The sequence below is a fragment of the Mustelus asterias genome, chromosome 22 (genome assembly GCF_964213995.1).
Source record: "Mustelus asterias chromosome 22, sMusAst1.hap1.1, whole genome shotgun sequence".
In the NCBI taxonomy this organism is placed as follows: Eukaryota; Metazoa; Chordata; class Chondrichthyes; order Carcharhiniformes; family Triakidae; genus Mustelus; species Mustelus asterias.
In genome coordinates this window covers 5877196-5895435 of record NC_135822.1, presented here as the reverse complement: position 1 = coordinate 5895435, position 18240 = coordinate 5877196, and the positions used below count along the sequence as shown (strand labels likewise).

General features: G+C 45.6%; 1 protein-coding gene across 5 annotated transcripts in view; it reads right to left on the bottom strand.

Moving 5' to 3' along the window:
* LOC144509825 (uncharacterized) overlaps positions 1-17996 on the bottom strand; it is a 27581-nt gene extending 9585 nt beyond the window's left edge. For 2 of the 5 annotated variants that reach the window (XM_078238689.1, XM_078238690.1), the window contains exons 1-4: positions 17697-17918; positions 17270-17334; positions 11977-12075; positions 2488-2550 (exon numbers count right to left, since the gene is read on the bottom strand). In XM_078238689.1, the coding sequence (XP_078094815.1) occupies positions 2488-2550; positions 11977-12075; positions 17270-17334; positions 17697-17702 (233 nt within the window). In that variant the 5' untranslated portion in view covers positions 17703-17918. Of the gene's footprint in view, positions 1-2487; positions 2551-11976; positions 12076-17269; positions 17335-17696 lie in introns of all 5 variants that reach the window. The other 3 variants (XM_078238688.1, XM_078238685.1, XM_078238686.1) reach the window with 3 other exon arrangements.
* Between the last annotated feature and the right edge of the window lie 244 nt (positions 17997-18240).

The window sequence follows — 18240 nt, the reverse complement described above, 5'->3', positions numbered from 1 at the left end:
GGGGGGGGGAGGGGGGGGAGGGGGGGGAGGGGGGGGGGAGAAAAAACCAATATTTATGTTCCTCATGGGCCTCCTCCCTTCATACATCCTGAACCCCTCCCCCTACAACCTCCCGGCTCGGGTCGCTGTCTGTGTGGAGTTTGCACATTCTCCCCGTGTCTGCGTGGGTTTCCACCGTGTGCTCGGGTTTCCTCCCACAGTCCAAAGATGTGCAGGTTAGGTGGATTGGCCATGGTAAACGCGTGGGGTTACAGGGATAGGGCGGCAGGCGGGGGGGGGGGGGGCTGGGTAAGATACTCTATCAGACAGTTGCTGCAGACTCGATGGGCTGAATTCTGCACTGTGGGGATTCTATGACTCTATAACTGCCCTCTGAATTGGCCTCGCAAACCACTCAGTTCAAGGACAACTTAGGATGGGCCGCAATTCTGGCCTCACCAGAGACGCCTCATATCTAATGAAAGAATAAAGAAATATATTGAGGTTGGAGAGAGTGCGTTGTAGATTTACCAGAATGATCCCTCAACTCCAGTGGTTAAACTACACAGAGAATACATAAACAGCGATTGGATTCCCTGGAACGCGATCAGTTCAGTCGGGGCAGCTTGGTCGGTGCAGGCTCGGAGGGCCAAAGGGCCTGTTCCTGTGCGGTCATTTTCTTTGTTCTTTGTTTTGTTCTTTGTTCAAACCATGCCTCAACTTTCTAAGTTTCTAAGGTGCTGAGGAGAATTGTGAGGCAGGCAGAAAACACAGTAGAAATTCAGACCTCTGCCACAAACAGCAGTTGACGCTGGATCAATCGTTAACCTTAAACCGGAGGTGAATAGATCTTTGATAACCGGGGGTTGTGAGGCAAAGACAGGTAGATGGAGATAGGTCACAGATCAGCCATGGTCTCATTGAATGATGGACGGAACAGTCTCGAGGGGCTGAATGGTCTACTCCAGTTGTTATTATGAAGTTAATAAGGAGAAGCTTTGCAATGTGAGGGAAGCGTCAGATATAAGGCTAATGAACCTGAGGTGACACGGGGAAATACTTTTTTTAAGGACACACAGTTAGTCGCCATGATCTGGAATGCACTGCCTGAATGGGGGTGGTTACAGTAAAGTTTAAAAGCGAATTCATAGAATCATAGAATCCCCAAGGTGCACGAGGCCAAACAGGCCAATCGAGGCTGCACCGACTCTCCAACAGAGCATCTTACCCAGGTCCACCCCTGCCCTATCCCCGTGACCCCACACATTTATCTCACTTATCCCCCTAACCTATACATCTTTGGACACTAAGGAGCAATTTACCATGGCCAATCCACATCTTTGGACTGTGGGAGGAAACCGGAGCACCCGGAAAAAAGCCATGCAGACACGGGGAGAATGTGCAAACTGCACACAGACACTCACTCAAGGCTAGAATTGAACCTGGGTCCCTGGCGCTGTGAGGCAGCAGTGCTAACCACTGTGCCGCCCCACAGGTTATTGGATAAATAAGAACATAAGAACTAGGAGCAGGAGTAGGCCATCTGGCCCCTCGAGCCTGCTCCGCCATTCAATAAGATCATGGCTGATCTTTTTGTGGACTCAGCTCCACTTACCTGCCCTCTCACCATAACCCTTAATTCCTTTACTGTTAAAAACATTCAATGAGGTAGCCTCAACTGCTTCACTGGGCAGGGAATTCCACAGATTCACAACCCTTTGTGTGAAGAAGTTCCTCCTCAACTCAGTCCTAAATCTGCTCCCCCTTATTTTGAGGTTATGCCCCCTAGTTCTAGTTTCACCTGCCAGTGGAAACAACTTCCCTTCTTCTATCTTATCTATTCCCTTCATAATCTTATATGTTTCTATAAGATCTTCCCTCATTCTTCTGAATTCCAATGAGTATAGCCCCAGTCTACTCAGTCTCCCCTCATAAGCCAACCCTCTCAACTCCGGAATCAACCCAGTGAATCTCCTCTGCACCCTCTCCAGTGCCAGTATATCCTTTTTCAAGTAAGGAGACCAAAACTGTACACACAGTACTCCAAGTGTGGCCTCACCAGCACCTTATACAGCTGCAACATAACCTCCCTGTTTTTAAACTCCATCCCTCTGGCAATGAAGGTCAAAATTCCATTTGCCTTCTTAATTACCTGCTGCACCTGCAAACCAACTCCTTGTGATTCTTGCACAAGGACACCCAGTTCCCTCTGCACAGCGGCATGCTGCAAATAATTGAAGAGAACAAGTATAGCTGGCAAGTGGGATTAATTGGATGATTCGACCAAAGAGCTAACATAGGGTATGATGGGCAGATTGGCCATTTTCTGTGTGGTATCATTCTAAGATACTTTAATGAATTAAATGGGGCATAGCCAGTCCTGGTGCTCCCCCCACCCATCATTTCCCAGTTGAGACTGACCAAGAGAGCACAGATTGGACCTGGACATCTTACCCAGTCTTCTGGAATCGGGTTAGGGTTACTTTTTGTTTCAAATGTTTGATTTACCTTAGCAGCACAAATATCTGCGGGAAGAGGAGAACAGTCACCAGGAAGAGTACCAGGATTTCACTGCAAGCAAATACAAATTATTAACAGCAATAATAATTGGCACTTTTCATAGACAACTTCAATGCAAATTAATTACAAAAATGGTGCATAAACTTAACCCTGTCAGTAAACCTCCCTCCAAACACACTGATAGGCTGGAATATTGGGCAGAGAAATGATAGATGGAATTTAATCCAGACAAATGTGAAGTAATGCAGTTTGGTCGATCCATTTCAGGTGGGAGCTATAAAATAAATGGCAGAACAATCAGGAGCATAGACACACAGAGAGATCTGGGAATACAGTCCACAAATCCTTAAAAGTGGCAGCACAGGTGGGAAAGCTGGTGAAGAAAGCATGTGGCATGCTTGCCTTCATCGGCTGGGGCATCGAGTATAAAAGTTGGTAAATTATGTTACAGTTATACAAGTCATGATGTGGAGATGCCGGCGTTGGACTGGGGTGGACACAGTAAGAGTTTTAACAACACCGGGTTAAAGTCCAACAGGTTTATTTCCACTCCATCTGACGAAGGAGCAGCGCTCCGAAAGCTAATGGTATTTGCTACCAAATAAACCTGTTGGACTTTAACCCGGTGTTGTTAAAACTCTTACAGTTATATAAAACATTGGTTCGGCCTCATTTGGGATACTGTGTCCAATTCTGGTCACCACACTATCAGAAGGACGTGGAGGCTTTGGAGAGAGTACAGTAAAGGTTTACCAGGATGTTGCCTGGTATGGAGGGTATTAGCTATGAGGAGATATTGAATAAACTGGGATTGTTCTCCCTGGAAAGACGGAGGCTGAGGGACGACTTGATAGAAGTTTATAAAATTATGAGGGGTATAGATAGGGTGAACAGTTGGAAGCTTTTTCCCAGGGCAGAAATGACTACTACAAGGGGGCACAAGTTCAACATTAGGGGGGAAAGGTTCAGTGGAGATGTGCGGGGGGAGTTTTTTTACACAGAGGGCAGTGGGGGCCTGGAATGCACCGTCAAGTGAAGTGGTTGAGACAGACACGTTAGCCACATTTAAGACTTATCTTGATAGACACATGAGCAGATGGGGAATAGAGGGATACAAGCGGTTGCTCCAGACAGGACAACGTGATGGCACAGGCTTGGGGGGCTGAAGGGCCTGTTCCTGTGCTGTACTGTTCTTTGTTCTTTTCACTAGGGTAGAAAGACACCTGCAGCAGAAAGGCACTGCGCAGTTCCTGAACCTTACCCACCCCAATATGTGCTTGCATTTTCTTTTACTTGTTTTTTTTCTAGTTTGAAGTATGTGAGGCTGGAGGTTGTTTGGTAAGGGATGTTTCAAGTTACATTGCCTCACAGTGCCCCAAGTTACACCGCTCGATCATCAAACACCAAACTCTCTTAGTAACAGTAAGTGAAGATACATACACCCCCAAAGCTCCTTGCTGCACATCTTGAAGACAAAAAAAATTGGACATCTCTGCTCTAAAGTAGATCAATGATTTCCCCGTGACTGAGTCCCCCCCCGTGACTGAATCCCCCCCGTGACTGAATCCCCCCGGTCAGCAGACAAGGTTAATTCTACTTGAGAGGCAAACTGGGAAGAATTCATTCTTCGCCTCCCCAGGCAAGTTCTCTCTCTTTGAGAATTTATATTAATGGCCTTGGAACTAATTCTAACCAATGACAAACAGGAATAAAAAACTGGTTGGAAGATTTGCCATCTCAGGCTATCTGCTTGAGGAACCAGTGCAGCAATAAATGCTCATTTTATTTCCTAGGTTTAGCCTGTGGTCAGTCATTGGCTGCCCTTTGTTTGGAATATAGATATCTGTTAGGAAACTAAGGGGCATTAAATGAAGAATTTTGAATGAGGAAGGATGTCCTTGCTATAGAGGGAGTACAGCAAAGGTTTATCAGGCTGATTCCTGGGATGGCAGGTCTGTCATATGAGGAGAGACTTGGTTGGTTTGGCTTGTACTCATTGGAGTTCAAAAGAGTGAGGGGATCTCACATCAACATATAAAATTCTAACAGGGTTATTCAGGGTAGATTCAGAAAGAATGTTCCCGATAGTGGGGGAGTCTAGAACTAGTGGTCATAGTTTGTGGATAAGGAGTAAACCTTTTAGAACTGAGGTGAGGAGAAATTTCTTCACCCAGAGGGTGGTGAAAGTGTGGAATTCACTGCCACAGAAAGTAGTTGAGGCCAAAACATTGTCTGATTTCAAGAAGAAATTAGATATAGCTCTTGGGGGCTTAAAGGGATCGAGGGATATTGGGGGAAGGGGGAATCAGGATATAGAATTTGATGATCAGCCATGATCAAAATGAATGGTGGAGCTGGCTCGAAGGGCTGAATGGCCTCCTCCTGCTTCTAGTTTCTATGTGATCAGGTGCTGCTCAGCTGACATTTTAAGAGCACAAAAAATTATCAGTGCCTAAGATTAGGAATTTCCAGTGGTCCAAGCATTCTTTAAGAATTAATTAGTGTGGGAGGGGTGCATGAGGTTTTGATTTCAATGCAGGCTGAGGAGAAAGAGGAGATGGAATGGGCCACTTGGAGCTTAGAAGAGACAAGGGGCAAAGCCTGAAGTGCCAAGTGTGTCAGCTGTGGCTCAGTTGGTAACATTCACAGCGAAGAGTCAGAAGGTTCCGATTTCAAACCCCACTCCAGGACTTGAGGGCAAACACCGAGGCTGACACTCCAGTGCAGTACTGAGGGGGTGCTGCACTGTCGGAGGTGTCGCTTCTCAAATATGACATTAAACTGAGGCCTCATCTGCTCTCTCAGATGGGTACAAAGGGTCCTGTGGCTCTAAGTTGAAGCTAGAGAAAGCTTTCCTGGTGTTCTGGCCAATGTTTATCCCTCAATCAACACCACAACAGCAGATTATATGCTCATTATTACTTTTCTGTTGGTGGGAGCTACTCTCTACATTAAACAAGGAATACTCTTTAAATGTACTTAATTAGCTTTGACACATCGCTGGTTTGAAGGGTGCTTTATAAATGTTTTTTTCCCTAACAGCTGTATCTTGTTGCAATGTACAATGCCACAAAACAGCGACATTACAGATTTCTTCACCCTCTGAGCTGCTGGCTTCACTCACTAGAGGCAGGCAGTCACTGCTCAGGGACCAGGCACCATCCCTCGAAACGAATGGTCCAAACACCAAGTCAACTCAATCCTGGAAAGGACAGAGGTCTGGGTCATGTCTTCTGTCACCTTCCTGGAGAATGTCTGGTCCAGAGAGGCCAAAAGAGGAGGCGAGCAGATGTCATGACTTCAGTCAGGCCATTGAGGCTGACCTATTGGAGCATGAACTCCCCGATTAAGGATCCAGTTGATGGGCCAATCAGGGAGTCTTTGCCTTGTACTTTAACCAGGAGTGTCAGTTCCTCTGGCACCCCCGGAGGTAGTCTGCCGACTGCGAGCACTCTGTGTACTGCTGTTAGAGTTTGTAAATAAAGGGATTTTGGGGAAGGGAATTCTACCTCCGCAGACTTATTACAGCGGGATTAAAGGACAATGTTCCTTCAAAAGAAGAATTCTAAATGAATTGCAAACTTTAAGCAAAATTATTAAACACTGTCATCCACACACGACTCTTTGTTAAAACATACCCCAGCTTTCATGTACAGAATTAGTGGAATTTTCTAAATATATGTTGTTGAAGTATTTTAAAATACCACAATTTTATGTGCTCAGCACTGTGAGCTTAGCTGACCCTCAGTATAAATGTTTACAACTGTGTGAGTCAGTACAAAAGGGTGTTGTATTGATGTGGGAATGAACAAAGAGAATGCAGCAACAACATGACTCGAAACATATTCCCATGAGGCATTTGTGTAATATTCATCTACTGTACACAGAAATTTGGTATGTCAGCTGCGACTCTCTACAACTTTTACAGATGTACCATAGAAAGCATTCTTTCTGGATGTATCACAGCTTGGTATGGCTCCTGCTCCGCCCAAGACCGCAAGGAATTACAAAAGGTCGTGAATGTAGCCCAATCCATCACACAAACCAGCCTCCCATCCATTGACTCTGTCTACACTTCCCGCTGCCTCAGCAAAGCAGCCAGCATAATTAAGGTCCCCACACACCCCGGACATTCTCTCTTCCACCTTCTTCCGTCAGGAGAAAGATACAAAAGTCTGAGATCACGTACCAACCGACTCAAGAACAGCTTCTTCCCTGCTGCTGTCAGACTTTTGAATGGACCTACCTCGCATTAAGTTGATCTTTCTCTACACCCTAGCTATGACTGTCACACTACATTCTGCACTCTCTCCTTTCCTTCTCTATGAACGGTATGTTTTGTCTGTATAGCGCACAAGAAACAATATTTTTCACTGTATGTTAATACATGTGACAATAATAAATCAAATCAAACCTGCTCCTGGAAATGGAACTTCTCAAAGACTTCTCGCTGTAAATTATTTTTCTCAATGCTGCTGATAGTCAGAGAATGTTTCATTTTGGTTCCATCACTCAAGTTGCCATTTATCCAGCTATCCACAGTACCTGAGTGTATCTTTTCTCCAAAGGAAGAAGGTGGAAGAGAGAATGTCCGGGGTGCGTGGGGTCCTTAATTATGCTGGCTGCCTTGCCGAGGCAGCGGGAAGTGGAGACAGAGTCAATGGATGGGAGGTTAGTTTGCGTGATGGATTGGGCTACATTCATAACTCTTTGTAGTTTCTTGCGGTCTTGGTCAGAGGAGGAGCCATACCAAGCTGTGATATGGGTGGTACGGTGGCAGAGCGGTTAGTACTCTGCCTCTCAGCGCAGGGACCCGGGTTCAATTCTCGGCTCGGGTCACTGTATGTGCGGAGTCTGCACGTTCTCCCCATGTCTGCGTGGGTTTCCTCCGGGTGCTCCTGTTTCCTCCCACAGTCCAAAGATGTGCGGGTTAGGCGGATTGGCCATTCTAAATTGCCCCTTAGTGTCAGGGGGAACCAGCTAGGGTAAATGCATAGAGTTATGGGGATAGGGCCAGAGTGGAATTGTGGTTAGTGCAGACGTGATGGGCCGAATGGCCTCCTTCCACACTGTAGGGATTCTATGATTCTATGATGCAACAAGAAAGGATGCTTTCTATGGTGCCTCTGAACATTGGTGACAGCAACACAACCAAATCTAACTCTATTCTGACCAAATGCCACGTGTATGCTGTTTCCATTGAGTGGTAATTACAAACAAAGACATTGGCTCCTTTTGGCTCCTTAGTCTGGGAAGGTTCAAGCCAACTGTGACACCTTGGCTGAGGTCACACGTTTTTGTTACTTGATTTGATTTATTATTGTCACACGTGTTGGAATACAGTGAAAAGTATTGTTTCTTGCGCACTGTACAGACAAAGCATACCGTTCATAGAGTACATAGGGGAGAAGGAAATGAGAGAATGCAGAATGTAGTGTTACAGTCATAGCTAGGGTGTAGAGAAAGATCAACTTAATGCGAGGTAAGTTCATTCAAAAGTCTGACAGCAGCAGGTTCTTGAGTCGGTTGGTACGTGACCCCAGGCTTTTTCCCGAAGGAAGAAGGTGGAAGAGAGAATGTCCAGGGTGCGTGGGGTACTTAATTACGCTGGCAGCTTTTCTGAGGCAGCGGGAACTGTAGACGGAGTCAATGGATGGGAGGCTGGTTTGAGTGATGGACTGGGCTACATTCATGACCCTTTGTAGTTTCTTGCGGTGTTAGTCAGAGCAGGAGCCCAGACCAAGCTGTGATACAACCGGAAAGGATGCTTTCTATGGTGCATCTGTAAAAATTGTAAAAATATTGTGATAAAGTGACAGTGTGATGCAGCAGTACTTGATCTCTGCAAATGTCACAGAAATATTTTGAAATGTTCTCCTGTGGGATCTGATAGCCATTTATTTTTATTCATTCATGGGACATGGGCGTCACTGGCTGGGCAGCATTTATTGTCCATCCCTAGTTGCCCAAGGGCAGTTGGGAGTCAATCATATTGCTATGGCCCTGGAGTCACATGTAGGCCAGACCGGTAGATTTCCTTCCCTAAAGGACATTGGTGAACCAGATGGGATTTTCCCGACAATCAACAATGGGTTTCATGGTCATCAGTAGATTCTTAATTCCTGATATATATATATATATATCTTTTTATTGAATTCAAATTCCACCATCTGCTGCTGAGGGATTCAAACCCGGGTCCCCAGAACATTAACTGAGTTTCTGGATTAATAGTCTAGCGATAATAGCACCAGGCCATCAGCTCCCCAATTTTGTTTCCTTGGCGACTAGATGCAGGCCAGCCAGTTGGATACGCACAATTTCTGTGCAACTTGGAAAGTGCCATCAATTAACACAGGAAACAGCTGAGCACAATGGAAGTCTTTCGCATTGTATTGTTTCACCCAAGTAAGGGAAGCAATTGATTAGTATCAATGGGCTTCTGAACTCCCAGATTACAATCCGTTTGATGGGTTTTTGTAACAAGTGTTTGAACAGACAACTCACAGCAGCGACCATTTCAACAGAAAACTCTGATGATAAGTTCCACTCTCTGCTCAGCCCTGTGAATGGGCAGAGGAAGGGTTAGTGGAGAGGAAGGGTTAGTGGAGAGGAAGGGTTAGTGGAGAAGGGGGCGGGGGTGGGCAATGAGACTTTTCAAACCTATTTTCAACAGAAGGTGCTGTGGCCTAAAGCTGGGCAGGTTTCTGATATAAACAAGACACACAATCCCGTCCGTTAAGCCACTTGAGATTTTAGCTGTTACAAGATGTAGGAGCAGTAAGTAGTATCACAACACCAGGTTAAAGTCCAACAGGTTTATTTGGTAGCACGAGCTTTCGGAGCGCTGCTCCTTCATCAGGTGAAGGAGCAACGCTCCAAAAGCTCATAGTACCAAATAAACCTGTTGGATTTTAACCTGGTGCTGTGAGACTACTTACTGAGCCCACCTCAGTCCAACACCGGCAACTCCACATCAAGATGTAGAAGCAGAAATAGGCCATTCGATCCATCGAGCCTGATCCGCTGTTGAACAGCAAGCGAGTGGGACAGCGATAGGACCTGTGATTAGTTAAATTAAAGAAGAAGCTTTTCTACAACGTGCTCTGAGATTAACAAACCGAGAGGGCAGAGGGTTTTCCGGTCTTTAGTAAATTCAACACATCACAGATTTTTACTGCTCTTGCTCTGCCTATTAGTTCCACCAATGCTATCATCGTTAATGAATTTGATTGTCAATGTATAGGTTACTGGCAGCAAGAGAGTTCTGGAGTTGCTGCTGTAAAGAGGTTTGTTACACACCCTGTATCCTCCCTCCCAAAATACTCCATGCATAAATGCGTTTTTTTCTGTGGCAGCATTCTTTCATGCTTTGCCTGAGAGAAAATACGAGAAGAATTCCCACATCACAAGACACAACATTAAGAACACCAAAGACCCTCATTTGATTCTTCCCCCCCCCCCCCAATCCCGTCCTCGCTCAGAGAGTTGATCGATCTGGAGCTGAGCTAACGGAAAGATCAGCGGGTGCTGGAACCTGAAACAAAAACGGAAAGTGCTGGAAAATCTTAGCAAGTCCGACAGCATCTGTGGGGAGAGAATAGAGCCAACGTTTCGAGTCTGGATGACCCTTCGTCAAAGCTAAAAGCAAAGAAAATCAGACATGAATTATACTGTGAGGGTGGGAGGGGGAGAAGGGCTGTAATTGGACAAAGGAAATGTAAATAATGTTGATTAAGGCTAGGAAAGGTGCGAACAGCGTCCATTAAGAGATCGGAATGTGTGAATGGCAGAACAAAGGTAGAGATTGTCAGACAACCTGAGGAATGTGGCCCTGGTAGGGGTTGAAGGACGGGGACTGGGACCGGGGGGTGGGGGAGGGGGGGGGGGGGCGTGACGCAGTTGAAAGACAAATTGGAGAGTGAGATTTCAGAGGTGGAAAAACAAAAATAAGAATAAAAAGTGATAAATGAAATGAAAAGAAGAAATGAAATTCAATAAAATTAATGGAAATGGGGGCGAGTTTAGGTCTGAAGTTGTTGAACTCAATGTTCAGTCCGGAAGGCTATAAAGTGCCCAGTTGGAAGATGCGGTGCTGTCTCTCCAGTTTGCATTGGGCTTCACTTCAACATTGCAAAAGGCCAACTGCTACTTGTCCTCTAACAATCTGCACCAATCAACCATTCACACAATCCAATCTCTGAATGGACGCTATTAGCTCCTTTCTCAGCCTTTATCATCACCATTTACATTCCCTTTGTCCAATTACACCCCCCCCCCCACCCCACGCACAGTATAATTCATGTCTGATTTTCTTCGCCTTCAGCTCTGAGGAAGGGTCATCCAGACTCGAAACGTTGGCTCTATTCTCTCTCCACAGATGCTGTCAGACCTGCTGAGTTTCTCCAGCATTTTCTGTTTGTGTTTCAGGGAAATAAGTCCCAGGTTCAGTCCCCAGTCAGTGCTGCAGCTGCATGTTTCAGAGCCTTTAGCACCTCGAGTGAAGGAGGAGATAGCTGGGCACAGTCCCCCCCTTCCAACTGGGATCCACAAACTGCGCTGGAAGTGTGCGTGTGTGGAGCTGGGTGAGGGATGAATTTGGACTCAGTTTTCACACTTTCAAAATAGCCTCCCAGCATTTGCTGTCATTGTTGACACATGACAGATGATCTCTTTGATAAGATCGTGGTGGTGTTTAATGCCCAAGGAACTGTATCTCAACAAGACCCATTCATTGTATTGGTAGGGTGTTGGGGAGAGTTATAGAACAAAGAAATCTAGGGATACAGGTTCATAGCGCCTTGAAAGTGGAGTCACAGGTGGACAGAGTGGTGAAGGAGGCATACTTGCTTTTTAAAAGACAAAATTATCCAATGAAACCATTTAGACAGTTACATGGGTAAGATGGGTATCGAGGGATATGGGCCAAATGTGGGCAATTGGGGGTAGCTTTGTGGTAAAATCTGGGCGGCATGGACAGGTTGAGCCAAAGGGCCTGTTTCCATGCTGTAAACCTCTACGTCTCTACGACTCTATGTGATCTCACCCAGGAGGGTTGGGGAGAGGAAGCAAAAAGGTTGAGTTAAGTGGCAAGAAAATGGAATCTCAAAGTGCTGGAAAAACTCAGCAGGTCAGGCAGCATCTATGGAGGCACAGAGTTAATGGGCGAGATTCTCCAGGCTCCCCCAGCCGTGCGCTCCCTGCCGGCGGGAAGTGGCGCGTTGTTTGCTAGCAGCAGGATTCCCTGGTCCCACCACTGTCAATGGGAATTCCCATTGACATCACCCCACGGGGGCGGGAAACCCGCGAGCGGAAGCGTGCTGCTAGGAGGACCGGAGAATCCCGCAGGCGGGAACGGTTGGAGAATTCTGTCCAATGTTTCGAGCCCAATATGATTCTACCTTGGAACAGACGAGGGATGAGAATGCGATGGGTTCTTAGGCTGTTGAAAATTCCTCACATTCAGAAAGGTATGCTTACAATTTTGCTCGACTGCGTTTGGGCAACTGTCTGCTGAAATGATAGGCTAGATGAGCAAGACAATAATGCAACATCCTGTCCTCAATTTCTTCTCGATATCTGAAACAAACAAAAGTTACTAAACACACAACACAATATCCAGTTAAAAACTCAATTAAATAATCATCATCCCAATACAATGCATGAGCTTGGGAGATCATACATAGAAATACACATAGAAAATAGGCACAGTAAGTAGTCTCAGGTGAGTGCCTGATGAAGGAGCAGCACTCCTAAAGCTCGTGCTACCAAATAAACCTGTTGGACTTAACCTGGTGTTGTGAGACTACTTACTGTGCCCACCTCAGTCCAACGCCAGCAACTCCACATCATAGAAAATAGAAACAGGAGTAGGCCATTCGGCTCTTCAAGCACGCTCCATCATTCATTTGATCATCAAATTCAATATCCTGATCCCACCTTCCCCCTATATCTCTTGATCACAGAATCCCTACAGTGCAGAAGGAGGCCATTTGGCCCATCGAGTCTGCACCGACTCTCCAGCAGAGCATCTTATCTAGGCCCTACCCCTACATTATCTCCATAACCCCACATACTTACCTTGCAAATCCCCCAAAGTACACATCTTGGGACTCTAAGGGGCAATTTAGCATGGCCAATCCACCTAACCTGCACATCTTTGGACTGTGAGAGAAGCTGGAGCACCCGGAGGAAACCCACGCAGACACGGGGGGGAATGTGCAAACTCCACATAGACAGTCACCCAAGGCTGGAATCAAACCCGGGTCCTCGGTGCTGTGAGGCAGCAGTGATAACCACGGTGCTACTCTAAGGTTAAAAAGTGAAATGCATGGAACTCAACCCCAATTACTGCACACGCAACTGCATAAGTTTCTACAGGGGTTGGAAAGCTTGGCTTCCCAAAGTAAGTGCCTGTTACAGTACTCCTTGTAGGCCAGGAGGAGCTGTGCTCTTCCCTAGGCCCCTCAAGGAATTCATTAACTTTCCCCAGCCACAATTTCCTGTCATCTCCCTCCCCCCAATTATCTAAACAAATGTTCCTATACTCCAATCCTCTCGCTATGAAGGTCAACATACCATTTGCCTTCTTTACTGCCTGTTGCACCTGCGCGCTTACTTTCAGCGACTGATAGACGAAGACTCCAAGGTCTCACTGAATATCCACCTCTCTCAATTTACAAAATAATAATATGCCTTCCTATTATTGCTACTGAAGTGGATAATCTCACATTTATCCACATTCTGCTGTATCTGCCATACACGTGCTCACTCACTCAGCCTATCCAAATCACACAGAAGCATCTCTGCATCCTCCTCACAGCTCACCCTCCCACCTAACATTGTATCATCATTTGAAGATAATATATTCAGATCCCTCTTCCAAATCATTAATATATAATGCGAACAGTTGGGGTCCTAGCACAGATCCCTGTGGAACCCCACTAGTCGCTGCCTGCCAATCAGAAAAAGACCCATTTATTCCAATTCTTTGCTTGCTGCCTGCGAACCAGCTTTCTATCCACCTCAAGACACTACCTGCAGTCTGATGTGCTTTAACTTTGCACAGTAATCTGCTATGTGAGACCTTGTCGAGAGCCTTCTGAAAGTCTAAATAAACCACATCAACTGGTTCTCCCTGGTTACATCCTCAAAATAATTCCAGTAGATTTGTCAAACACAATTTCCCCTTTGTAAATCCATGCTGACTTTGTCTGATTATACCACTGCCTTCCAAATGCTAAGCAATGAAATCCTTGATAATGGATTCTAACAACTTTCCTACTACCGATGTTAGGCTCACTGGTCTATAGTTCCCTGTTTTCTCTCTAACTCCCTTTTTGAATAGCTACCCTCCAATCTGTAGGAACCATTTCAGAGTCCAAAGAATTTTGGAAAATGACCACCAATGGATCTACTATTTCCAGGGCCCCTTCCTTAAGTACTCAGGGATGAAAACCCGGAGGAGATTTATTCACCTTCAATCCCATGAACCTCCCCAAAACCATTTCTCTACTAATACTGATTTCCTTCAGCTCCTTCTAAAACTAATGTTTCTCTGAACTTCTGATACATTATTCATGTCTTCCTTCGTGAAGACAGAAGAAAAGGACGAATATAGTTCCTCAGCCATTTCTTTGTTTCAAATTATGAATTTTTTGTTTCTGACCACAAGGATCCTACATTCATTTTTGTCAATCTTTTTCTCTTTACATGCTATAGAAACTTTTACAGTCAGTTTTTAATGTTCCTCGCTAGCTTACTTTCATACTCTATTTTTCTCTTCTTAATCAATCCCTTGGTCCGCCTTTGCTGAATTTTAAACTGCTCCCAATCCTCAGTCCTATGGCTTTTTCTTGCCAATTTGGATGCTCCTTCTTTGAATCTAATCCTATCTCCAATTTCCTTTCAGGTTCTAGTCCCACCTCAGGACTTGAAGGCTAAAGAAGGTGCCTTCATAACGTGGTCAAACAGGTTGAGTGTGTAAACCTGTAAATCCTTCCAAAGATGCCAGTTGCAGACGGTAAGCTGGGAGAGTCTCCTGGTCAGCCACGTTTTACATGGAGTGATGCCCCTCAAGCTATAAGCCCCTGGCGACAGACTAGTGACCTGTTCCGGGATCTACTAGCTATGGAAACAGCCAAAAGTCTGCCTCAGTACACCACTAGGTGCGGGAAGAGAATTGGAATGGAATTATTAGATCAAATAACAGAAACACTCGTGGAAATTCAGGTTACACCTCAGCTTTGTGTTGGGTGCACGTATACGTGGCAACATTTTGTTTGACAATCTAACCAATTTTTTAAAAATCCATTCAATCCATTAGGACCTGCATTAACTGTCCATCCCTAATTACCCTCGAGTAGGTGGTGGTGAGCTGCCTTCTTGAAGAGATAGAGAATCTGGTGAACAGGTGCAATGACAATAATCTCTCCCTCAATAAGAGCTGTGCTGTCAATTAAATAAATTACATTCAGTCAAAACTCCTTAAGCCTCACGTCCAATATTTCAGACATGCGCCCGGCATCTATCTTGGGTTTCAGTGCATTTTTTAAAAATTCATTCGTGGGACATGGGCATCACATTTATTGCCCATCCCTAGTTGCCCTGGGAGGGCAGTTGAGAGTCAACCATATTGCTGTGGCTCTGGAGTCACATGTAGGCCAGACCAGGTAAGGACGACAGATTTCCTTCCCTAAAGGACATTAGTGAACCAGATGGGTTTTTCCGACAATGAACAATGGTTTCATGGTCATCAGTACATCTTAATTCCATGATGTGGAGATGCCGGCGTTGGACTGGGGTAGGCACAGTAAGTCTCACAAGACCAGGTTAAAGTCCAACAGGTTTATTTGGTTGCACGAGCTTTTGGAGCCCTGCCCCTTCATCAAGTGAGTGGAGGATTTTGTTCATAAACAGGGCATATATAGACACAAACTCAATTACAAGATAATGGTTGGAATGCGAGTCTTAACAGGTAATCAAGTCTTTACAGGTACAGACTGTACGCAGGTACAGGCTGTACGCAGCAAACTACCCAGCCTTCAGGAGAACAGTGACCACGACACCAGACAACCCTGCCACAGCAACCTCTGCAAGACATGCTGGATCATCGACACGGATGCCATCATCTCCCGTAAGAACACCATCCACCAGGTACACGGTACATTCTCTTGCGACTCGGCCAACGTTGATGAACTGATACGCTGCAGGAAAGGATGTCCCGAGGCATGGTACATTGGGGAGACCATGCAGATGCTACGACAACAGATGAATGAACACCGCTCGACAATCATCAGGCAGGAGAGTTTCATTCCTGTCAGGGAACATTTCAGCAGTCACCGGCATTCAGCCTCTGATCTTCGGGTAAGCATTCTCCAAGGCGGCCTTCAAGACACACAACGCAGAAGCGCCAAGCAGAAACTGATAGCCAAGTTCCGCACACATGAGGATGACCTCAACCGGGATCTTGGGTTCATGTCACACTATCTGTAACCCCCATCGTTTGGCCTGGGCTTGCAAAATCTCACTAACTGTCCTGTCTGGAGACAATACACATCTCTTTAACCTGTGCTTAACCCTCTCTCCACTCACATTGTCTGTACCTATAAAGACTTGATTACCTGTTAAGACTTGCATTCCAACCATTAACTTGTAATTGAGTTTGTGTCGATATATGCCCTGTTTGTGAATCAAATCCTGCACTCACCTGATGAAGGAGCGGCGCTCCGAAAGCTCATGCTACCAAATAAACCTGTTGGACTTTAAGCTGATGTTGTGAGACTTCTTATGTTCTTAATTCCAGATATTTTTAATTAATTCAAATTCCACGACCTGCCTTGGCGGGATTCGAACATGTGTCCCCAGAACATTAGCTAAGTTTCTAGATTAATAGCCTAGCGATAATACCACTAGGCCATCACTTCTGTATTAGTAAATTGTGTTTTATAATAATCTGCCACTAACTCTCTATGCCTCTCATGGACATTGTCAGGTAGTCCCATGGGAACGGATCGTTCAGTACCTCATCCAAGAACCGTTCTTGCATCAGATTTGATAAGCTGATACCTACAGTCTGTTCAAGCAGGGTGAGCCTTAACCCTGCTCTCACCTCACCTCACACTTACACAGCTGACCTTTCAGGGGACAGAACCCCCAGGCTATTTCCCTGACCCCATGCCCTCAGAGTCAATGCGGCCAGTAACAATTGGGCCCCAGCTGAGGTCAGTTAGCTCAGGAATGGAATCTGGGAATGTGGGAGAGGCGCTTTGGGTAAAGTGGCTAAAATTTTGATTCTGAAATAAAATAATAATTCTCCACTCCACACACAGACACCCAATTCATTGTGTGACTTCCCAAATGACAAGCAAGGTGCAACAGACAACTGGACAGCTAGGAGGATTAAAAACAGGGCAGATCCCTAGTCACAGTATAAGGCACGGAGCGAAAGCTTATGGTATTTGCTACCAAATAAACCTGTTGAACTTTAACCTGGTGTTGTGAGACTTCTTACTTGGTTGATTTTCACAGTAACCTCACTGTAGTGTTAATATAAGCCTACTTGTGACACTAATAAATAAACTAGACTAAAAGGAGGAACAATCTAACCCCTCGCTGGGTAGAAATCCCACAGCACAGAAACCAGGCATCTGATATTTGATTCACAGCAACACAGGTTAACAAGGAGGGAACATTCCTCTCCCCCAAACCCCCCTCCCCCAAACCCCCCTCCCCACACACCCACACACACAAAAACCAGATGAAACTCACTCACCTGTGAATGAAAGGGGCAAAACCTTTAAAAATGGGGAAATAAACCCGGGGGGGCTTTGCTGTCTCCTAGCAACAGAAACAATTTGAAACTAAATACCTGGTCTCAACATTCGATGATTCTTTACAAAAAAAAACCCCATTGACTCTTGTCATTGAAAACTTTCCAGCTTTCTTGCCCGCGCTCTGGTTTAATAAAGAAATTAACTAATTCCCCAATGTACCAGGAAATGTACAGGGGGCGACAACAATTAAAAGCCGATTCTTTTCGCAATCTTACTTTTATCCTTAGTTTAGCTACTTTTCATTTATAGACAATTTCCAAAAAAAAGGGTGCTACTGGTCGTAAAATGTCTGGACAATAAAAAGCCCAAACTGACTCCGGGCTGTTAGTCTGAAGTTTGATGGTAAAAAGAGGGGTACCGGCTCACCTTCATTGTCGGCAGATTTTCTTGTAAAGGAGAGTCACAGCCTCGGTGCTTTTAACCACCAGAAAGTTAGCCACCAGCAGGAAGATGAGGAGAAAGATAGCCAAAGACTGGACGATAACTCTCACCATGTTGCCCGGCTGCGCTCCAATGCTGTGGCTCTGAGTACAGCTCCCTCTCTGACCCATTCCCCCACCAACAGCCTTCCTCTCTCTCTCTCTCTCTGCCTCTCGGTAGAATCTGGGAGTCGCCCCACGCCCCGGGTTATTTGTTACCCAGCATTCTTATTCTCAAATTCACCACTCAGACCTCCACCAGAATGGTCCCAGGAATGAGGAACTTCAGTTTTCTATATAGAATCCCACAGTGCAGAAAGAGGCCATTCGGCCCATCAAGTCTACACAGACCACAATCCCACCCAGGCCCTATCCCCATAACCCCATGCATTTACACTAGCTAGTCCCCTGACATTTAGGGGCAATTTAGCATGGCCAATCAACCTAACCTGCACATCTTTGGATTGAGGGAGGAAACCCACGCAGACGTG